The sequence below is a fragment of the Cherax quadricarinatus genome, chromosome 71 (assembly GCF_038502225.1).
Source record: "Cherax quadricarinatus isolate ZL_2023a chromosome 71, ASM3850222v1, whole genome shotgun sequence".
Lineage (NCBI taxonomy): Eukaryota > Metazoa > Arthropoda > Malacostraca > Decapoda > Parastacidae > Cherax > Cherax quadricarinatus.
The window spans coordinates 20,848,139-20,864,906 of NC_091362.1; the positions used below are offsets into that span (position 1 = coordinate 20,848,139).

At 39.9% G+C, this 16,768-nt stretch overlaps 1 protein-coding gene across 7 annotated transcripts in view; it reads right to left on the bottom strand.

The window, feature by feature from the left end:
• Positions 1–16,768, bottom strand: part of Shab (Shaker cognate b) — a 260,520-nt gene that overhangs the window by 41,481 nt on the left and 202,271 nt on the right. For 4 of the 7 annotated variants that reach the window (XM_070100116.1, XM_070100117.1, XM_070100114.1 and 1 more), the window contains one exon: positions 10,675–10,779. The exons of 2 other annotated variants lie outside the window; for them this stretch is intronic. In XM_070100116.1, coding sequence (XP_069956217.1) covers positions 10,675–10,779 — 105 coding nt within the window. Of the gene's footprint in view, positions 1–10,674; positions 10,780–14,366; positions 14,448–16,768 lie in introns of all 7 variants that reach the window. One more of the 7 variants, XM_070100118.1, reaches the window with a different exon arrangement.

Genomic DNA, 16,768 nt, shown 5'->3' on the forward strand with positions numbered 1-16,768 from the left:
ATAGCAATAGCACGTTAGTGGCTAGTACATCGCGGGGATAAGGAAGGAGGGAGAGTGATGGAGAACGTCAGCAATAGCATAAAAACACGTTATTAACTAACACATCGCTGGTCGGGGTAGGGATGGAGGCTGTGGGAGACATAGGTCTTCAGCGGGGAGACGGATTCTGAAGAGGAGGGTGAAATTTAAAGACAATATTTGTTTCCAGATAATGGAGAGAGGGAGTGTGACAAGGGGAAGATGTGGGAGGCTGGCTTCTACTGGTTTACCACTAGAAGCTGCCTCGTCTCTCACAAAAAGGGGGTGGGGTTCAAAATAAGCTTTTATGCGCCATTTACAATTGAAATATTTAGACCTTAAAGGGAAGAGAGGAGACTGTGGACTTTGATGCTAGTTAAACGGTGTTCCCGTCTTTCAACACTCCAGAAGCATCAAACTATTAAATAACAAGAGACAGAAGAGACAAGAATGGCCTCCTGTCATCATGTGGCCATTGGAAAGTGTACGTTAGTGTTACACAGAGTGCAGCGTCACAGGAGTGCAGCTACACCATGAGAATGCAGGAGACTGTGGTGGTAGGACCACATACATACATGATGGCTGGAGATGCGTCTCGTGCCACATACCACACATGCACAGCTTAACACAGTCTGCCAGTCAGTGCTTTGTTAAGGTGTCTGGGGAGAAGTACAGACGACTCACGGTGGGCCAGGTATCGCTGTTAAACATCAACCTTCTTTACTTCCTTTGGTCTTGTGTTGAGACAGGGGACGTGGGGAAGAGAGGAAATGACTTAGGGAATATCGAGACTATAGCTGCTAGTAAATAGTAGTAGGGGGGGGGCAAAATTCTAAGACGATGATAAGCGTAATATCGACTGCACCAATGACAACTATACTATTTAAGGCGAAGGAACTGGAGGACATTAGGGACTCAGCGTAACTACTAGGGGTGAGAGGGATCTGGTAACTCATTTACCAGAAATGAGTGGGAATAGTGGCTCATCTACCTGGTTTAGTGAGGACTCACCTTCAAGGCCGGGAGGCTGACTGGCTCCCACAGAGTAGAAGGGGTACTCACCTCGAGGGTATAATGGGAGGGATGTGCTCATCATGGCTTCGTCTAGAGGAACACTCTTGTGTACATTAAGTTATAAGGCTGTGGGCAGGATAACATTGGCTCCTAACTTACCTGCTGTCAACAGTAAGGACTCAGGCAACGTATTAATTTATCAAGTCTTGGGAACGAAGGGACTTATGGGAAGAGAGGACGAGAGATGAGCCTGATCTGACTCTGGTAGCAGCTGGAACTCCAATTGCTGGGCAGGATGAGGCTGTTTAGGAAATTCTTTTTTATTCTGTTACATAAATTTGGGATTTTTTTTAAGAGATAAGGAAAGACTGAGCTGATGGCCATATGGCAGTTACTGGCTGGGGAGGATGATGGTGCAAGGACTTCAACACAAGATCTTTTGGGAAGACAAATCTGTTGTATGTAACAGGAAGATATAGTGGTTTGTACTAAACATTATGGACACACGTGCAGTGGAAGGTGACACAAAGCCAAGCTACCACTGGTGGCTCCCGAGGGAGAAACTAGCTATGGTGCCACCGATGGCTCTGCCCCAGGGTGCCTGACAGAGTGAAAAAGTATTGCCATGGTATTCATTTTCCGGATAAAGGCGAAGAATTCAGAAAATACAGAGAGGTGTTCCCCACTTGGCATTATTAATATAATTACTCTTTATGAATTCCGCAATTTTTTCCATTAATTTAAGCCATCCTGTTAATTTACCTTGTTGATTACGAAGTATTTTTAATTAAAGATATACATTTTGCATCCTGGTGTAATAAAACTACCCAAAATCACGTAGAGAATGACCTTACATGGAAGGTCATCGTTTATAACTGACTGATTAAAATTATACAGATGAATTCAAATTGAATATTATGATGTAATGTTTTGATTTGGTAATAAACATAAGATAAACAAAAAGAAGAAGACACTCCAGAGACATTCAGTGTTTATGTTAACATCTAAGTGTTGTGTTGACCCTGGAGAGCGATTTTGTTGACCTCCTCCATGGACGGTGTAGTGTTGCTGTCTCTACAGAGTGTGAAGAGTGTTGTAAGGGAATTCACAAGAAGTCTGGAGGATGTCAGTTACTCCACTTGGAGTAGGGGAGATATTTTGACTCCACAGGGAGTAGAGTGATGTCAGGGATTCTAAAAGAAGTGTGAAGGTTTCAGTAATCTCCATAAATCGTAAAAAGAAAAAGATATGATCTCCGTGATCCCACAGAAAACAGGAAGATGTCAGTGACGCTACTTGGAATAAGAAGATGTCAGTGACACCACATGACGTAGACAATGTCGGTTACCTCAAACGGTGTCGAGAATTGTTCTCAGTGATCCAGCATTAAGACGGGCGTTATAAACACCCTAGTTAGTACTCAGGATGGAGATTCAGAACCATGTACTCTCGTTTAATGTTCTAAATAAACCAGAATATCTCGTTTTCCAATAGGATCTCGAAGATGCGTTTTATTCCATTAGCATAGCTTTATCCTAATGTCCTTCCTAGACTCATCATTGTGTGTACTCGTAAGGAACTTCCAAACTCAAAATGAGGTACTGAGTACCTTAGAGTTCCTTTCAAAGGCCATCATAGTCAGACGAGCTCATGAAAATAAGAACATAAGAAAGAAGGAACACTGCAGCAGGCCTACTGGCCCATGCGAGGCAAGTCCAAGTCTCCCTCCGGCTTGGAGAAGAGTTCAACCGAACTCTTCTTCCTGACAAACGTGTTTTATTGCTGATGATAGTATTATATTTTAAAACATATAAAGTAACGTAACTTGTGGTCAGATCTGCTCTCTGAGCTGATTTTTAAGGGTAGACTGTGCAAAAAATCCTTCCATAAGAAGATGAGTGGAAAGGGTTGGGTTTTATTCAAATGGTTTATCTTTCCAGATTCTCATTATTGTAGCTAGGCCGCTAGTGTAGCCATAACTAGCAGATCTAGTGTGTACATGTCAGGGTTGCATTACCATATTCCTCGTTTATCATACTGATGCTAGAAGCGCACATGTATCAAGGTGTGTTAGCTGATTCTGCACATTTTTTGTGCGTATGTAATTACCTATGTGTTTCTTAGTCTGTCCTCAGGTTTAATTGCTCATGATATATATATGTTTTTAAGATTTTCAGTTAGGCTTAGGGTAGGTAAGATTCGTCAGGAAACAGGACAAGTGTTTCCTGACGCGGGTCTTAGTTATATGATGATCTGCCACTGGAGCTTTTGGCCATCTGACCGAGGCCTTCCCCTGGCCTCCACCCCCATTAAAAATTAAAAATAACATCATTTGATGTTGCTAAAGCGTCAATAGTTAATGGGGGTTTAATGTCTCTCAAATACATAAGGGTTATTAATCACCATGGAATCTAGTCACCATCAGAAGACTTTAATTCTTCAAGAGAGATCAACTCTTGGTGTGTGTAAATGGCAATGAGATACCTTTAACATATGCAAAAAAGACATTTACATTTCAGGACATTTCTTCACATCTCTCGGTATATATATATATATATATATATATATATATATATATATATATATATATATATATATATTTATATATATATATATATATATATATATATATATATATATATATATATATATATATATATATTTATATATATATATATATATATATATATATATATATATATATATATATATATATATATATATATATATATATATATATATATATATATATATATATATATATATATATATATATATTAATATATGTATGTATGGCAAGGAAAGTTGTTACCATCTGCCTGGGAGACAAAGTTACCATCTGTCTGGGAGACAAAGTTACCATCTGTCTGGGAGACAAAGTTACCATCTGTCTGGGAGACAAAGTTACCATCTGTCTGGGAGACAAAGTTACCATCTGTCTGGGAGACAAAGTTACCATCTGTCTGGGAGACAAAGTTAACATTTAAAGTAAGAAGCAAAGACGTCAACAGAGTTGGATACAAAGGTGACACCAGATTATTAGACAGAAGCAAAGTGTAAAAACTAGGTTGAATAGCTGCGCGACTCTCCGTCACTGCAGTACTTGACTGTCAGAACCTTCCTGACTGCTGTACTTGACTGTCAGAACCTTCCTGACTGCTGTACTTGACTGTCAGAACCTTCCTGACTGCTGTACTTGACTGTCAGAACCTTCCTGACTGCTGTACTTGACTGTCAGAACCTTCCTGACTGCTGTACTTGACTGTCAGAACCTTCCTGACTGCAGTACTTGACTGTCAGAACCTCACTGACTACAGTACTTGACTGTCAGTACCTTCCTGAATGCTGCATTCACGTATATGTATGTATATATATATATGTATATATATATATATATATATATATATATATATATATATATATATATATATATATATATATATATATATATATATATATATATATATATATATATATATATATATAATTCTCATTTACTGATCCCTGAATTTGAGTATACAGGGTCTTCAGGTAATTAGTCAGCGCTGGATATATGGAATATATCGCATACCAGTACTTGGGATATACCTGGAGGAGCTAAGTGGTATCCTCAGATACTGCCGTGAAGCTCGCGGATACGTGGAATCTTTATCATTATTCTGACCGGGGAACTAAATATGTGGCATCTTCCTCTGGGGCTTTTTTATTTATAAGATTATCCTCAAAAGCTCATTATGGCATTTGAATATATAAGAACCTTCTTAGAAGTAATTTTTATTTCATTAGATTTTGCAAACCGCTTTGAATGCCAATACGTTACGTTAAAATTGAAAATAATATATATATATATATATATATATATATATATATATATATATATATATATATATATATATATATATATATATATATATATATATATATATATATATATATATATATATATATATATATATATATATATATATATATATATATATATATGGATGCATTTAGATTTTTTATAAAGACTGAATAGCTACTTTAGATTTTGCCGGTTTTATTACAAAGCTTATATATTACTAATTGATATTCATTAACTAATACTTTAAATATCATCAGATGTTTAATGAGATCAGAAACTCAGTTGATAAAAAAAAGTGAAAATTCAGCCCGAACAGAAAATTAAAGCATGAACAACAGACCCTCTGTTAGTCGTAACTGTTTTCTTGGGGGTCTGTTAGGGCTAAACGGTGCAGGTTGCCAGCCTTTGTTGGGCAGGAGAAAGGGGTGAAAGGAAAGGATTAGGGACATGCATGGCCCGTGATCACTCACGAAGTGTTCTCATAGGATCGTGTTTTGGCCCCTTATCACTCATAGGGATTTCAAAGGTTGTGTGAGGTCCCTAGTTACTCAGTGTTGACCGAAATCGTGTTGGGCCAGTTATAACTCACAAACACAGCGTTCTCAAAGGTCGTGCTGGAGCCCTTAGTCACTCACAAACACAGCGTTCTTAAAGGTCGTGCTAGAACCCTTAATCACTCACAAACACAGCGTTCTCAAAGGTAGTGCTGGAGCCCTTAGTCACTCACAGTGTTCTTTCATGTTCGTGCTGGGCCTTAGACAACTGACAGACACAGTGTTCTCAAAGGTCGTGCTGGGGTCCGTAATCACTCACATACACTGTGCTCTCAACAAACCTCAAATACACTCTAAAGTGTCATGGCGTTAGATAGTTTATCCATACAGAGTAGGGAATCCTTTATTTTACGACGCTTCAAGCATCTTGTCAGTGAGATATAAAAACCTCCTTTGCTATACTACACTACACAGCTACTTAAGTAGCTGGATTCTATCTCTAATGCAACGACACTTGTAAAGAAACACTGCTTTTACGTTTTTAAATTATTCGGTAAAGAGGACATCCAAAGCCCCTGCTGTGAGGAAGACCACGGATATATTTTACCCTCGAATTGAACTTAACATTATGGATAATGCCATGATGAACTCGCCTAATTAATCAAATTTAATGGTGAGACTATGAAAAATTATTATTTTGGAACGTGTAACAGTTGCAAAGGTTACTAAGCATTCTGCATCCGAATAGAGTAATGAGATTGTTGAACATGATTTTCTAATTTATTTGTAATTATTATGAATCTTTTACCGCGTCCACGGTCTTTGTATAAAATTGGTGAAGGTGCTCTGTCCACACTATAGTGAAAGTGAAGTACAACTCCCCTGGTTTACCTTACAAGACACTTCCGGTTTACTTAACTACAGTATTCCAAGGTTCACCTCCTCAAATGGATTGGTGCTGAAGAATTTTCTAGCGGGAAGTTCTCTGCCTTCCTCCCTCTGAGTAAACAAAAGAGTACTAGGCTTTGAATCTGCGTGAAGGAACACTGCCTCCCTCTCTCCCTCCCTTTGAGTAAATAACAGTACTAGGCTTTGTGTATATACCTGGCATATACCTGGAGAGAGAGTTTTGGGGGTCAACGCCCCCGCGCCCGGTTTGTGACTAGGCCTCGTGGTATGTGTGAACAACAGTACTAGACTCTGTGTATGTGTGAAGGTGCACTCCCTCTGTGTAAACAACAGTACTGGCTCTATGTGTGAAGGTGCACTCTCTCTGTGTAAACAACAGTACTGGCTCTATGTGTGAAGATGCACTCCCTCTGTGTAAACAACAGCACTGGCTCTATGTGTAAAGATGCACTCCCTCTGTGTAAACAACAGCACTGGCTCTATGTGTGAAGGTGCACTCCCTCTGTGTAAACAACAGCACTGGCTCTATGTGTAAAGATGCACTCCCTCTGTGTAAACAACAACACTGGCTCTATGTGTAAAGATGCACTCCCTCTGTGTAAACAACAGCACTGGCTCTATGTGTAAAGATGCACTCCCTCTGTGTAAACAACAGCACTGGCTCTATGTGTGAAGGTGCACTCCCTCTGTGTAAACAACAGCACTGGCTCTATGTGTGAAGGTGCACTCCCTCTGTGAAAACGACAGTAATAGGCTCTATGTGTGAAGGTGCACTCCCTCTGTGTAAACATCAGTACTAGGCTCTATGTGTACAGATGCACTCCCTCTGTGTAAACAACAGCGCTAGGCTCTGTCTATGTCTCAAGGAACACTGTTACTTCGCTTTTCGCAGTGAACTCTTCAGTTCAGCTGCTGATTACTGACATTAGTACCATCTATTTCAACAGCTTACTGCCGATAACTAACACCAGAGCCAGTTATTTCCCCGTCAATATATCAGTAAAGATTATTCTGTGCAAAATCCAGCTGCTTGATACAAACCACAATTGTGAAATGTTAGCAATACGAACTATCAAAACCCTCACAGAATGATCTATAATCCTAAAGCAACTAGTTAGCTATAATGTTGTTAAGTTATAACGTCACACCTAAAACATTTATAATTATGAGAATGATTTTAGATCAGAGGAATTAAGGGCAAACACACACAAACACACACAAAAACAAACAAGCACACAGGGAGTAGCTGGAAGAATGTATAAGCTTTTAAAACACCGTGAGTACTGTGTTGGGTGTATGAAGGCTGGCGCTGTGTGAAGACTGGCTCCAGAGTATGGAGCTACAAGAGTGACTAATTGAAAACCCGTTAGCTGAGCCTCTGACTGACAGTTAAAATGTAACTGTCTACTAGTTGACTGGCTTTAAGCTAGTACATTAATTTAAAGTTATTGCTTTGTTTACATTTTTGTTTACCTAGAATGCTACCCACAACAGTTTCCCCGTACTACCCGGGTACCTGTTTACTGTTAGGTGAAAGGGGGTTGAAACGTTCACGGGGAACTGAATATGTATTTTGCCCTGCCCGGGAATCGAACTCGGGCTTTCTCGGTTGTGTGCTGACTTAGCCACAGTAGAAAAGTGCTGATAGTATTGTTCCTTAGGTATTATTTGCAATTGCATTCTCAGCTTCTTAACCAAGATGTAACCCTCAGGAACTAACACCCGGCTCCTATTTACTGCTAGGTGAACAGGGACAACAGGTATTACGGTGACTTGCTTATTGTGTGTGTGTGTGTGTGTGTGTGTGTGTGTGTGTGTGTGTGTGTGTGTGTGTGTGTGTGTGTGTGTGTGTGTGTGTGTGCGTGCGTGTGTGTGTGTGTGTGTGTGTGTGTGTGTGTGTGTGTGTGTGTGTGTGTGTGTGTGTGTGTGTGTGTGTGTGTGTGTGTGTGTGTGTGTGTGTGTGTGCCTAATTGTTCCTACAGGGGTTCAGGTCCACTTCCAGGTCACTGCCTTTAATTAAAATTTTTTGGAGTCCATATATATATATATATATATATATATATATATATATATATATATATATATATATATATATATATATATATATATATATATATATATATATATGCTATTTATACATATATATATATATATATATATATATATATATATATATATATACATACATATATTATACATATATATATATATATATATATATATATATATATATATATACATATATATATATATATATATATATATATATATATATATATATATATATATATATATATATATATATATATATATATATATATATATAGTAGTGAACGGTCTAGTGTTGCTAGTAGTGTACTGTCTGTTGTTGCCAATAGTGAACTGTCTAGTGTTGCTAGTAGTGAACCGTCTATTGTTGCTAGTAGTGAGCTGTCTGTTGTTGCTAGTAGTGAACTGTCTAGTGTTGCTAGTAGTGAACTGTCAAGTGCAGATAGCTAGTAGTGAAATGTCTAGTGTTGCTAGTAGTGAACGGTCTATTATTGTTAGTAGTGAACTGTCTAGTGTTGCTAATAGTGAACTGTCTATTGTTGCTAGTAGTGAACTGTCTAGTGTTGCTAGTAGTGAGCTTTCTAGTGTTGCTAGTAGAGAATTGTTTAGTGTTGCAAGTAGTGAACTGTCTAGTGTTGCTAGTAGTGAACTGTCTAGTGTTGCTAGTAGTGAATTGTCTATTGTTTCTAGTAGTGAACTGTCAGTTGCAGATAGCTAGTAGTGAACTGTCTAGTGTTGCTAGTAGTGAACTGTCTAGTGTTGCTAGTAGTGAACTGTCTATTGTTGCTAGTAGTGAACTGTCAAGTGCAGATAGCTAGTAGTGAAATGTCTAGTGTTGCTAGTAGTGAACGGTCTATTATTGTTAGTAATGAACTGTCTAGTGTTTCTAGTAGTGAACTGTCTGTTGTTGCTAGTAGTGAACTGTCAAGTGCAGATAGCTAGTAGTGAACTGTCTAGTGTTGCTAGTAGTGAATTGTCTATTGTTTCTAGTAGTGAACTGTCAATTGCAGATAGCTAGTAGTGAACTGTCTAGTGTTGCTAGTAGTGAACTGTCTATTGTTTCTAGTAGTGAACTGTCAATTGCAGATAGCTAGCAGTGAACTGTATAGTGTTGCTAGTAGTGAACTGTCTAGTGTTGCTAGTAGTGAACTGTCTAGTGCTGCTAGTAATGAACTGCCAAGTGTTGCTAGTAGTGAACTGCCAAGTTTTGCTAGTAGTGAACTGTCTAGTGTTGCTGGTAGTGAACTGTCTAGTGTTGCTAGTAGTGAACTGTCTAGTGTTGCTAGTAGTGAACTGTCTAGTGTTGCTAGTAGTGAACTGTCTAGTGTTGCTAGTAGTGAACTGTCAAATGTTTCTCCTATACGTGGGACAGAATGTATACTTACTGTTATTCTGTATACTTCCTGTTATTCTGTCTATGTGTACAGTGATGTAGCAGAAGTTGCAAGTGTCAACCTTGCAATCTCCCTTCTTAAGTTCTGTTGCTTACAGTAGTCTGTGTTTGTGTGCCTGACGACTGCTGTTTGTTGAGGATGAGTGTCTGCTTAAGGCCCAGCAGCCTGAGCCTTCCAGTCAACAACATTGTTTCTTGTCGTCTTGAACCTCACGATACTTACTCCTCCATCTGTAGATAAGTTTCTACATGAGGTTGTACACGAGGTTCATTCCTCTTCCAGACTACACTGAGGTCGAGACAGTACTTTGTAATTTTCATTGTGATTTATCTGTATGTTTATTCTTTATGTTTATCTACGTCCATCAACCATACTGTCCTAACATCTCCAAATCGATACAACCAGTTCGTTTGAGTATATTGTACGTTGTAATCATGTCTCTCTCTAAACTCTGTCTTCTGGTTCTTAGCTCATTTATTAGTCTGCTTGTAAATCTATGGACTTTTTCAGACTTCTGGGCCTGTGCATATACGTGCTTGATCAAGTGTGTGTGTAGGGGTGTGGGTGTTTATGTGGTAAGTGAAGATCTGGGTGTAGAGTGGAATTTGGGCCTGGTGTGTAGTGTTGGGAGGTGTGTGTGTGTGTGTAGCAAGCAGTGGTGTGGTGTAGAGTGTGTTGTGTGGATGAGCCAGCCAGCAGTGTAGTGTTGTGGGTGTAAGGCAGAGGGAGAGGCAGTGACGTAGTAGTGCTGCTTTAGTGTAAGGCTAGAGAGAGAGAGAGAGAGAGAGAGAGAGAGAGAGAGAGAGAGAGAGAGAGAGAGAGAGAGAGAGAGAGAGAGAGAGAGAGAGAGAGAGAGAGAGAGAGAGAGAGAGAGAGAGAGAGAGAGAGAGAGAGAGAGAGATAGACAGAGAGAGAGGGAGCTGGTTGTTGCCGGTGCATCCTGGTCGCCTACCTGGTTGAATATACTGGGTTGCGACTCGGAGACGTGATAGCGGCCACTGGCCCCCTCATTCATATTGTTGTCGACCTGCTTGCAGTCCAGGGTAGCGGCTGCGTCCTAGTGGAGGAGGGAGCAAGTGGAGCCACTGGAGATTGTTTGAGGGGGGAACAAGCGTGGAGCGTAGCCAAGGCTAATGAATAACCTCAGTTCCCGTGTCCCAAAATCAAAGACCTCAGAGCATAACTGAGTCATATCCAAGAAAAACCTAGCGACAACAAGAATGGTTTCGGTACAAATGAGGTAGACTCTTCGTAAGTGATGCGGGGCACATGTCATTATACAACCCTATATCAGTACTGGGATTTGGGCCAAGGAGAATGGTCAGTCAAAAATGCCAAGATTTGAACAGAAAGCTAAATCAGTGTTACTATTCGTCTTTCCTAACTAGCGGGATACACAGACCAACTCTGTATATTAATGCTGCGTTGACAGCAAGCCAAGAAGAAGTTAGCCAGAAACGTATAGACGACATGAAGAAGAAGGCTGATATAACAGTGTGGTGGGGCTGGTGCCTCGGACATTCACACATACAAAAAACAGCGGAGCTTAGCGTGTGCAATAGAACATTGATGGATAGTTTAAGTGTTGAAGGATTAAACACATGTACCACATCTGGGTATCTTTACAGGCAGACGTTTCGCAGAGAGTGGGACACTGGACATGGATTACGTAATGTGGAAACGACCAGGTGGGCCAAGTGCTAGAAGTGCACAGTGTGGGGGAGTGATGGAGTGTGTGTGTGTGTGTGTGTGTGTGTGTGTGTGCGTCCTGGGACACTAATACATGATACACAGACACCCACAACAGTGCCATTCGCCATCAACTTAAGTTTACTTGTGAATATCGATAATGCTGAACATAACACTGATGCAAAACCGGGGATACAACCAGACACCTATTAGGATGTCTCAGACACCTGCTAGTGTGTTTTAAACACCTGTACAGTACCTCAGACATGTTACAGGGCCTCAGATACCTGTCAGTGTGTTTTAGACAACTGTACAGTGCCTCAGACAACCGGTACAGAGTGCCATACACTTATGCCAGTGTCATAAACGTATCCATGAAGCACTGACTCCATGGAGAAAATTATGCCGTGGAACTACCTACTTTAAATAATCCAAATAATAAATAATTATACTAAACATAAAAAAAACATAAAAAAAAAATAATTAAGGGGAGGATTACAGGAGGAGGAAGTAGGATACAGAATGATTACAGTGTACATCCTTAGGCCACATTCCTTGTGTGCTAAATGACAATATAAATCGTTTTAAGCTTGCAAAAGTAAATAGCACTTTTTTTACGACTTAATTATGCCAAGGAACATTTAGTGATGCATAGTGATGAGGAATTAGAGCCATGTGCAACATCTGGGTATATTTGTAGACGTTTCTCGCCCCCCCCCCACTGGCTTTATCAGTACAAAATCAAGGACATAATGGGGAGAATGTTGAACGAGTCTTCAAGACTACGGTACTCTACACCAACTACAAGACTGAGGGACTGATTACCTCATCTTTCGTATATAGTTCTACATTCTCCCCATTATGTCCTTAAATTTGTACTGATAAAGCCATTGAGGGGGGCTAAACGTCTACAAATAAAAATACCCAGATATTTCACACGCATCTGTCTTCATATTATCAGCATTATATTCAATTTATGTTATAATTCGAATTAAACTATCCTAAATTATTCACAGTACTTTCCGGTGGGATATGGTACATTTTTCACTTACGGAGTGTGGGCAGGAGAGTCGCGGGGTTGATATTAGAAGCATTGACGAGAGGAAAACGAGATTTAGGTAAGCGCTGCTGCTGTACAGGCTTGATTTAGTGTACATGAAGAGAGTTCCCACATTAGTGTCGATCTCAGAGTGTCAGAGAATTGCTAAACTGTGTTAAAGTAAGGATGGTTGACGAGGTTGAAGGGTGTAGCAAAATGTGCTGAGGGAGTTTTAAGTCACGGGTTTCCGTGGCTATGGTGGGTAGTTCTTGAGAGTCAGTGGTCAGCTGCTCAGGGTGTACACAGGAGGGAGTAATGGTGCTAAGTTAACAGATTCAAGGATGTACAATGGAGTAATGGTGCTGAATTAACAGACTCAAGGATGTACAATGGAGTAATGGTGCTGAATTAATAGACTCAAGGATGTACAATGGAGTAATGGTGCTGAATTAACAGACTCAAGGATGTACAATGGAGTAATGGTGCTGAATTAACAGACTCAAGGATGTACAATGGAGTAATGGTGCTGAATTAACAGACTCAAGGATGTACAATGGAGTAATGGTGCTGAATTAACAGATTCAAGGATGTACAATGGAGTAATGGTGCTGAATTAACAGACTCAAGGATGTACAATGAAGGGAGTAATGGTGCTGAATTAACAGACTCAGTATAAACATTGAAGGAAACAATGACTAGGAGATAACAGACGTATGGAACGTTCAGCAAATGTGTCACCGTTGTTACTGAAGGTGACAAGAAATACGGTTAAAATAAGGCGATCTTAAAATAAATACTTATTAACAAAATTTTATCTGACTTTATAACGACAAAAAAAAAGAACTCTTAAATACATCTTAGAAGATTACTTAAGATTACTTAAAATAACCTTAAAACGGGAATTTAAGGCACTGCAATATGGGAAGAGGCAGGAGGAAGTGTAGAGCTCCTTTAGGTACTGGACAGGTTTGGTTTATGTAAAAACAAGGGTTATCTAAACCCAACAGAGGCTCTGAATGGTTTTATTTTGTATTGCCATGAAATTATACAATCGTCTATAGTCTAATGGGGACACTGCTGTATATGTGACTTGCTTATTTACTTGTCGATCTGTATACCATTTTCACCACAATGTATAACAGGTAGGATTTATTAAGTTTGATTAAGGGTGAGCATTGATTCCTAGCCTGGGCGTTTACGGTGATCAAATCGCTGTTAGTCTTTGAGTTCTTATCAGACAAACTTCATTAACCTGTGTCTCTCCGACGTATCTGTCTTCATCTGCGTTTAATTCTTCTATCCACCGACCATCTGGCACATTTGTTTCTCTATCCAGGGTTCTCTGGTACGTTCAATAACCCATCTTATCGTTCGTCAGTCTCAAGGGAAAATCGGTGGAGACGTATTTTCAGTATTTGTTACACCGTATTTCAAAATGATGGACCCGATCGTGATATATGCTGCTCTGAAAATGGGTCTATTTAAAACGCCCTGAGGCACACTGAGTGCCACTTTGTTCGTCATACGCCAAAATGTACCACCTTTAACCGTGCCATCTTTAGTTCTCTACTACACAGGATTGGCAGTGCCACACTTAGCTCGGTGCCATAGGTCTATCACATTATTTAACGCTGTGTCAGTTCATCTATATCGTATGATTAGACATTTTTTTTACACATTCACGCGTAAAAACTTTTCTATACCAGCAGAATTCAAGACATTTAGAGACGTTCCAATAATATTATCAGGCTATGTTATGTTACCAACTAGTGACGATTTGCTTCGTGTTCCATACAACTTGAAAACTTACGTTATTGCTAAGTAGAAACAGAGAGAGAAACAGAGAAATATGGGAAAAAATATATCAACTTGAAGGACATCTAGTGCTAATCTTTTACATGATACAGCATAGGTACCTTAGTGGTGCAAAAGCAACAATCAAGTTCATTGAGTGTGTCTCCGAGAGCTAGAAGCTGACGTTCCTTTCTCTTCAATTCCTAGAGGGTGGAAAAAATGGAGGAGTTGCTATTATGGCGGCTAGAAAGACGAAGCTGAGGAACGGTGAGACAAGAGTTAGTGAGGATGCTGGGACAGAGGACAAGGGGGAAGAGAGTGATGCTGAGTGTAACAAGGGAGGTGAGTGAGGACATTAGTGCTAAAGAGAGGAAATCAAGAGGCTTGTGGGGATAATTATTAATGAGGGAAAACGTACCGACTGTGTTAGGTAAGAGGACACTCGTGCAACTAATGCAACATTTTACTGAGCCAACATTTTGCTCTACAGGAACTTTGTCACAGCTTCTGGAGAGCGAAACGTTGCCGCAATTAAATGTCACATTAGTTGTACGTGTGGCCTTTTTACCGAACAGGATTTATAAAGTTGGAAAGACAAGGGAATTTATTGTGATAACGAAAGGGCATTTAATACACTACACGAAAGGGGATCGTAACATTTATGGGGCTTTTAAATGATAAAGGATGGTAATATTTAAGGGAAATTACAAAATATACTGAGGCGCCAAAAGGGTATAAATGCTAGACAAAAGATTACAGTATTAATAGGGATTTGCTACTCAGAGGTTTTAAAGGTACATTAATTTATATTTAGACTAACGGTGGTATTATTTACAGTGATTTACAGGAAGACCAAAGTGTTGTAAAAGTTACGTGGATTTACAAAACAAAAATCTCAACATGTACAGTGATTTACAAGGTGAACAGAGGGGCTATAGCAAGTTTATAACATAGACGAATTAGGACTGGTAAATTAACAGGGACATATGAGGGTAAGGGAAGGACACAGTTGAGGGATTTTGCAATAGACACTAAATTTCGGCGTTACAGAGAAATCTGAAAGATGGTCAAGGGGTTATTACTGTTACAAAGACCTGCTACATGGACATTAAGAAGAGTATTCCAAAAAACAGTTGCTGGGTTCTCTATCTTTGAATCTCAGTAAGGAAGTATTTAGACAGCTTCAGTGCTATAGTTAACAGAATGAGGATAGGGAAGAATGCTGTAAATTAAGACACATGTACAACAGTTGGGCATCCTTATTGATGAAACGTTTCGCCTACACAGCAGGCCTCTTCAGTCAGATACAGAGGCAGTAGGATTAGTAATGAAATAAAGGTGATGTAATCAGTCCATCAACCTTGGAGAAAAAGCATTTGAGGTGTTCAGTCCCTCAGCCTTAGAGTTGAACACTTTTCCTCCAAGATTGTTGGAATGATTACATCATCTACATTACAACATCTACTGCCTCTGTATTTCACTGGAGAAGCCTAGTGTGTAGGCGACACATTTCATCAATAAAGATACCCAGCTGTTACATATCTATCTCATTTTAACCTGTCGGTATTTTATACCATTTTGAAGATGAAGGAAGGATGGTGTGGGGGTTTTGGGAACGGGAGGGGATAACGAGGCGGGTCATGGGTTTACTGAATGACGGTGGTTAACGAGGCCGGGAGAACGACCTTGTTATTAAAAGTAATTAACCAGTTATCATCTCAGGCTGTGATTAACCTCACATGGAACACTAAGTCGAGTGAAATATAAATGATTACTGTGACTCGCAGTTACCATCACAGAGATTTTGTTAACAATTTCTCTGGCCTTTTATTTGAGATTTAAAGGAACAATAGACAGAAACTGGTGAAGACTTTAATGGAGTAATTGAAATAAATTAAATAACTAGATGTTGTCTTGACGAGAGTATAAAAAAAACAGATCTTACTCTAATATTCTTAGTGTTTATTAAGTAAATTAATCGTGCACACTACTCCGGAGTACAACACTGATGTACAACACTAATGTGTTACGTTAGTGTGTTACACCAAGGTGCAACACCAGTGTAATACACCACTGTACCAAATTAATGTGCTACATGGCTACAGTACTTACGTATTACAGCACAAAGAGGGAGTTGACAAGAATGTACTCTAAAATGTGATGGTGGTGATGGTGGGAACATCAAAGTAGGCAGGGTGGTGGTGATGGTGGGAACATCAAGGTAGGCAGGGTGGTGGTGATGGTGGGAACATCAAGGTAGGCAGGGTGGTGGTGATGGTGGGAACATCAAGGTAGGCAGGGTGGTGGTGATGGTGGGAACATCAAGGTAGGGAGGGTGGTGGTGATGGTGGGAACATCAAGGTAGGCAGGGTGGTGGTGATGGTGGGAACATCAAGGTAGGCAGGGTGGTGGTGATGGTGGGAACATCAAGGTAGGCAGGGTGGTGGTGATGGTGGGAACATCAAGGTAGGCAGGGTGGTGGTGATGGTGGGAACATCAAAGTAGGTAGGGTGGTGGTGATGGT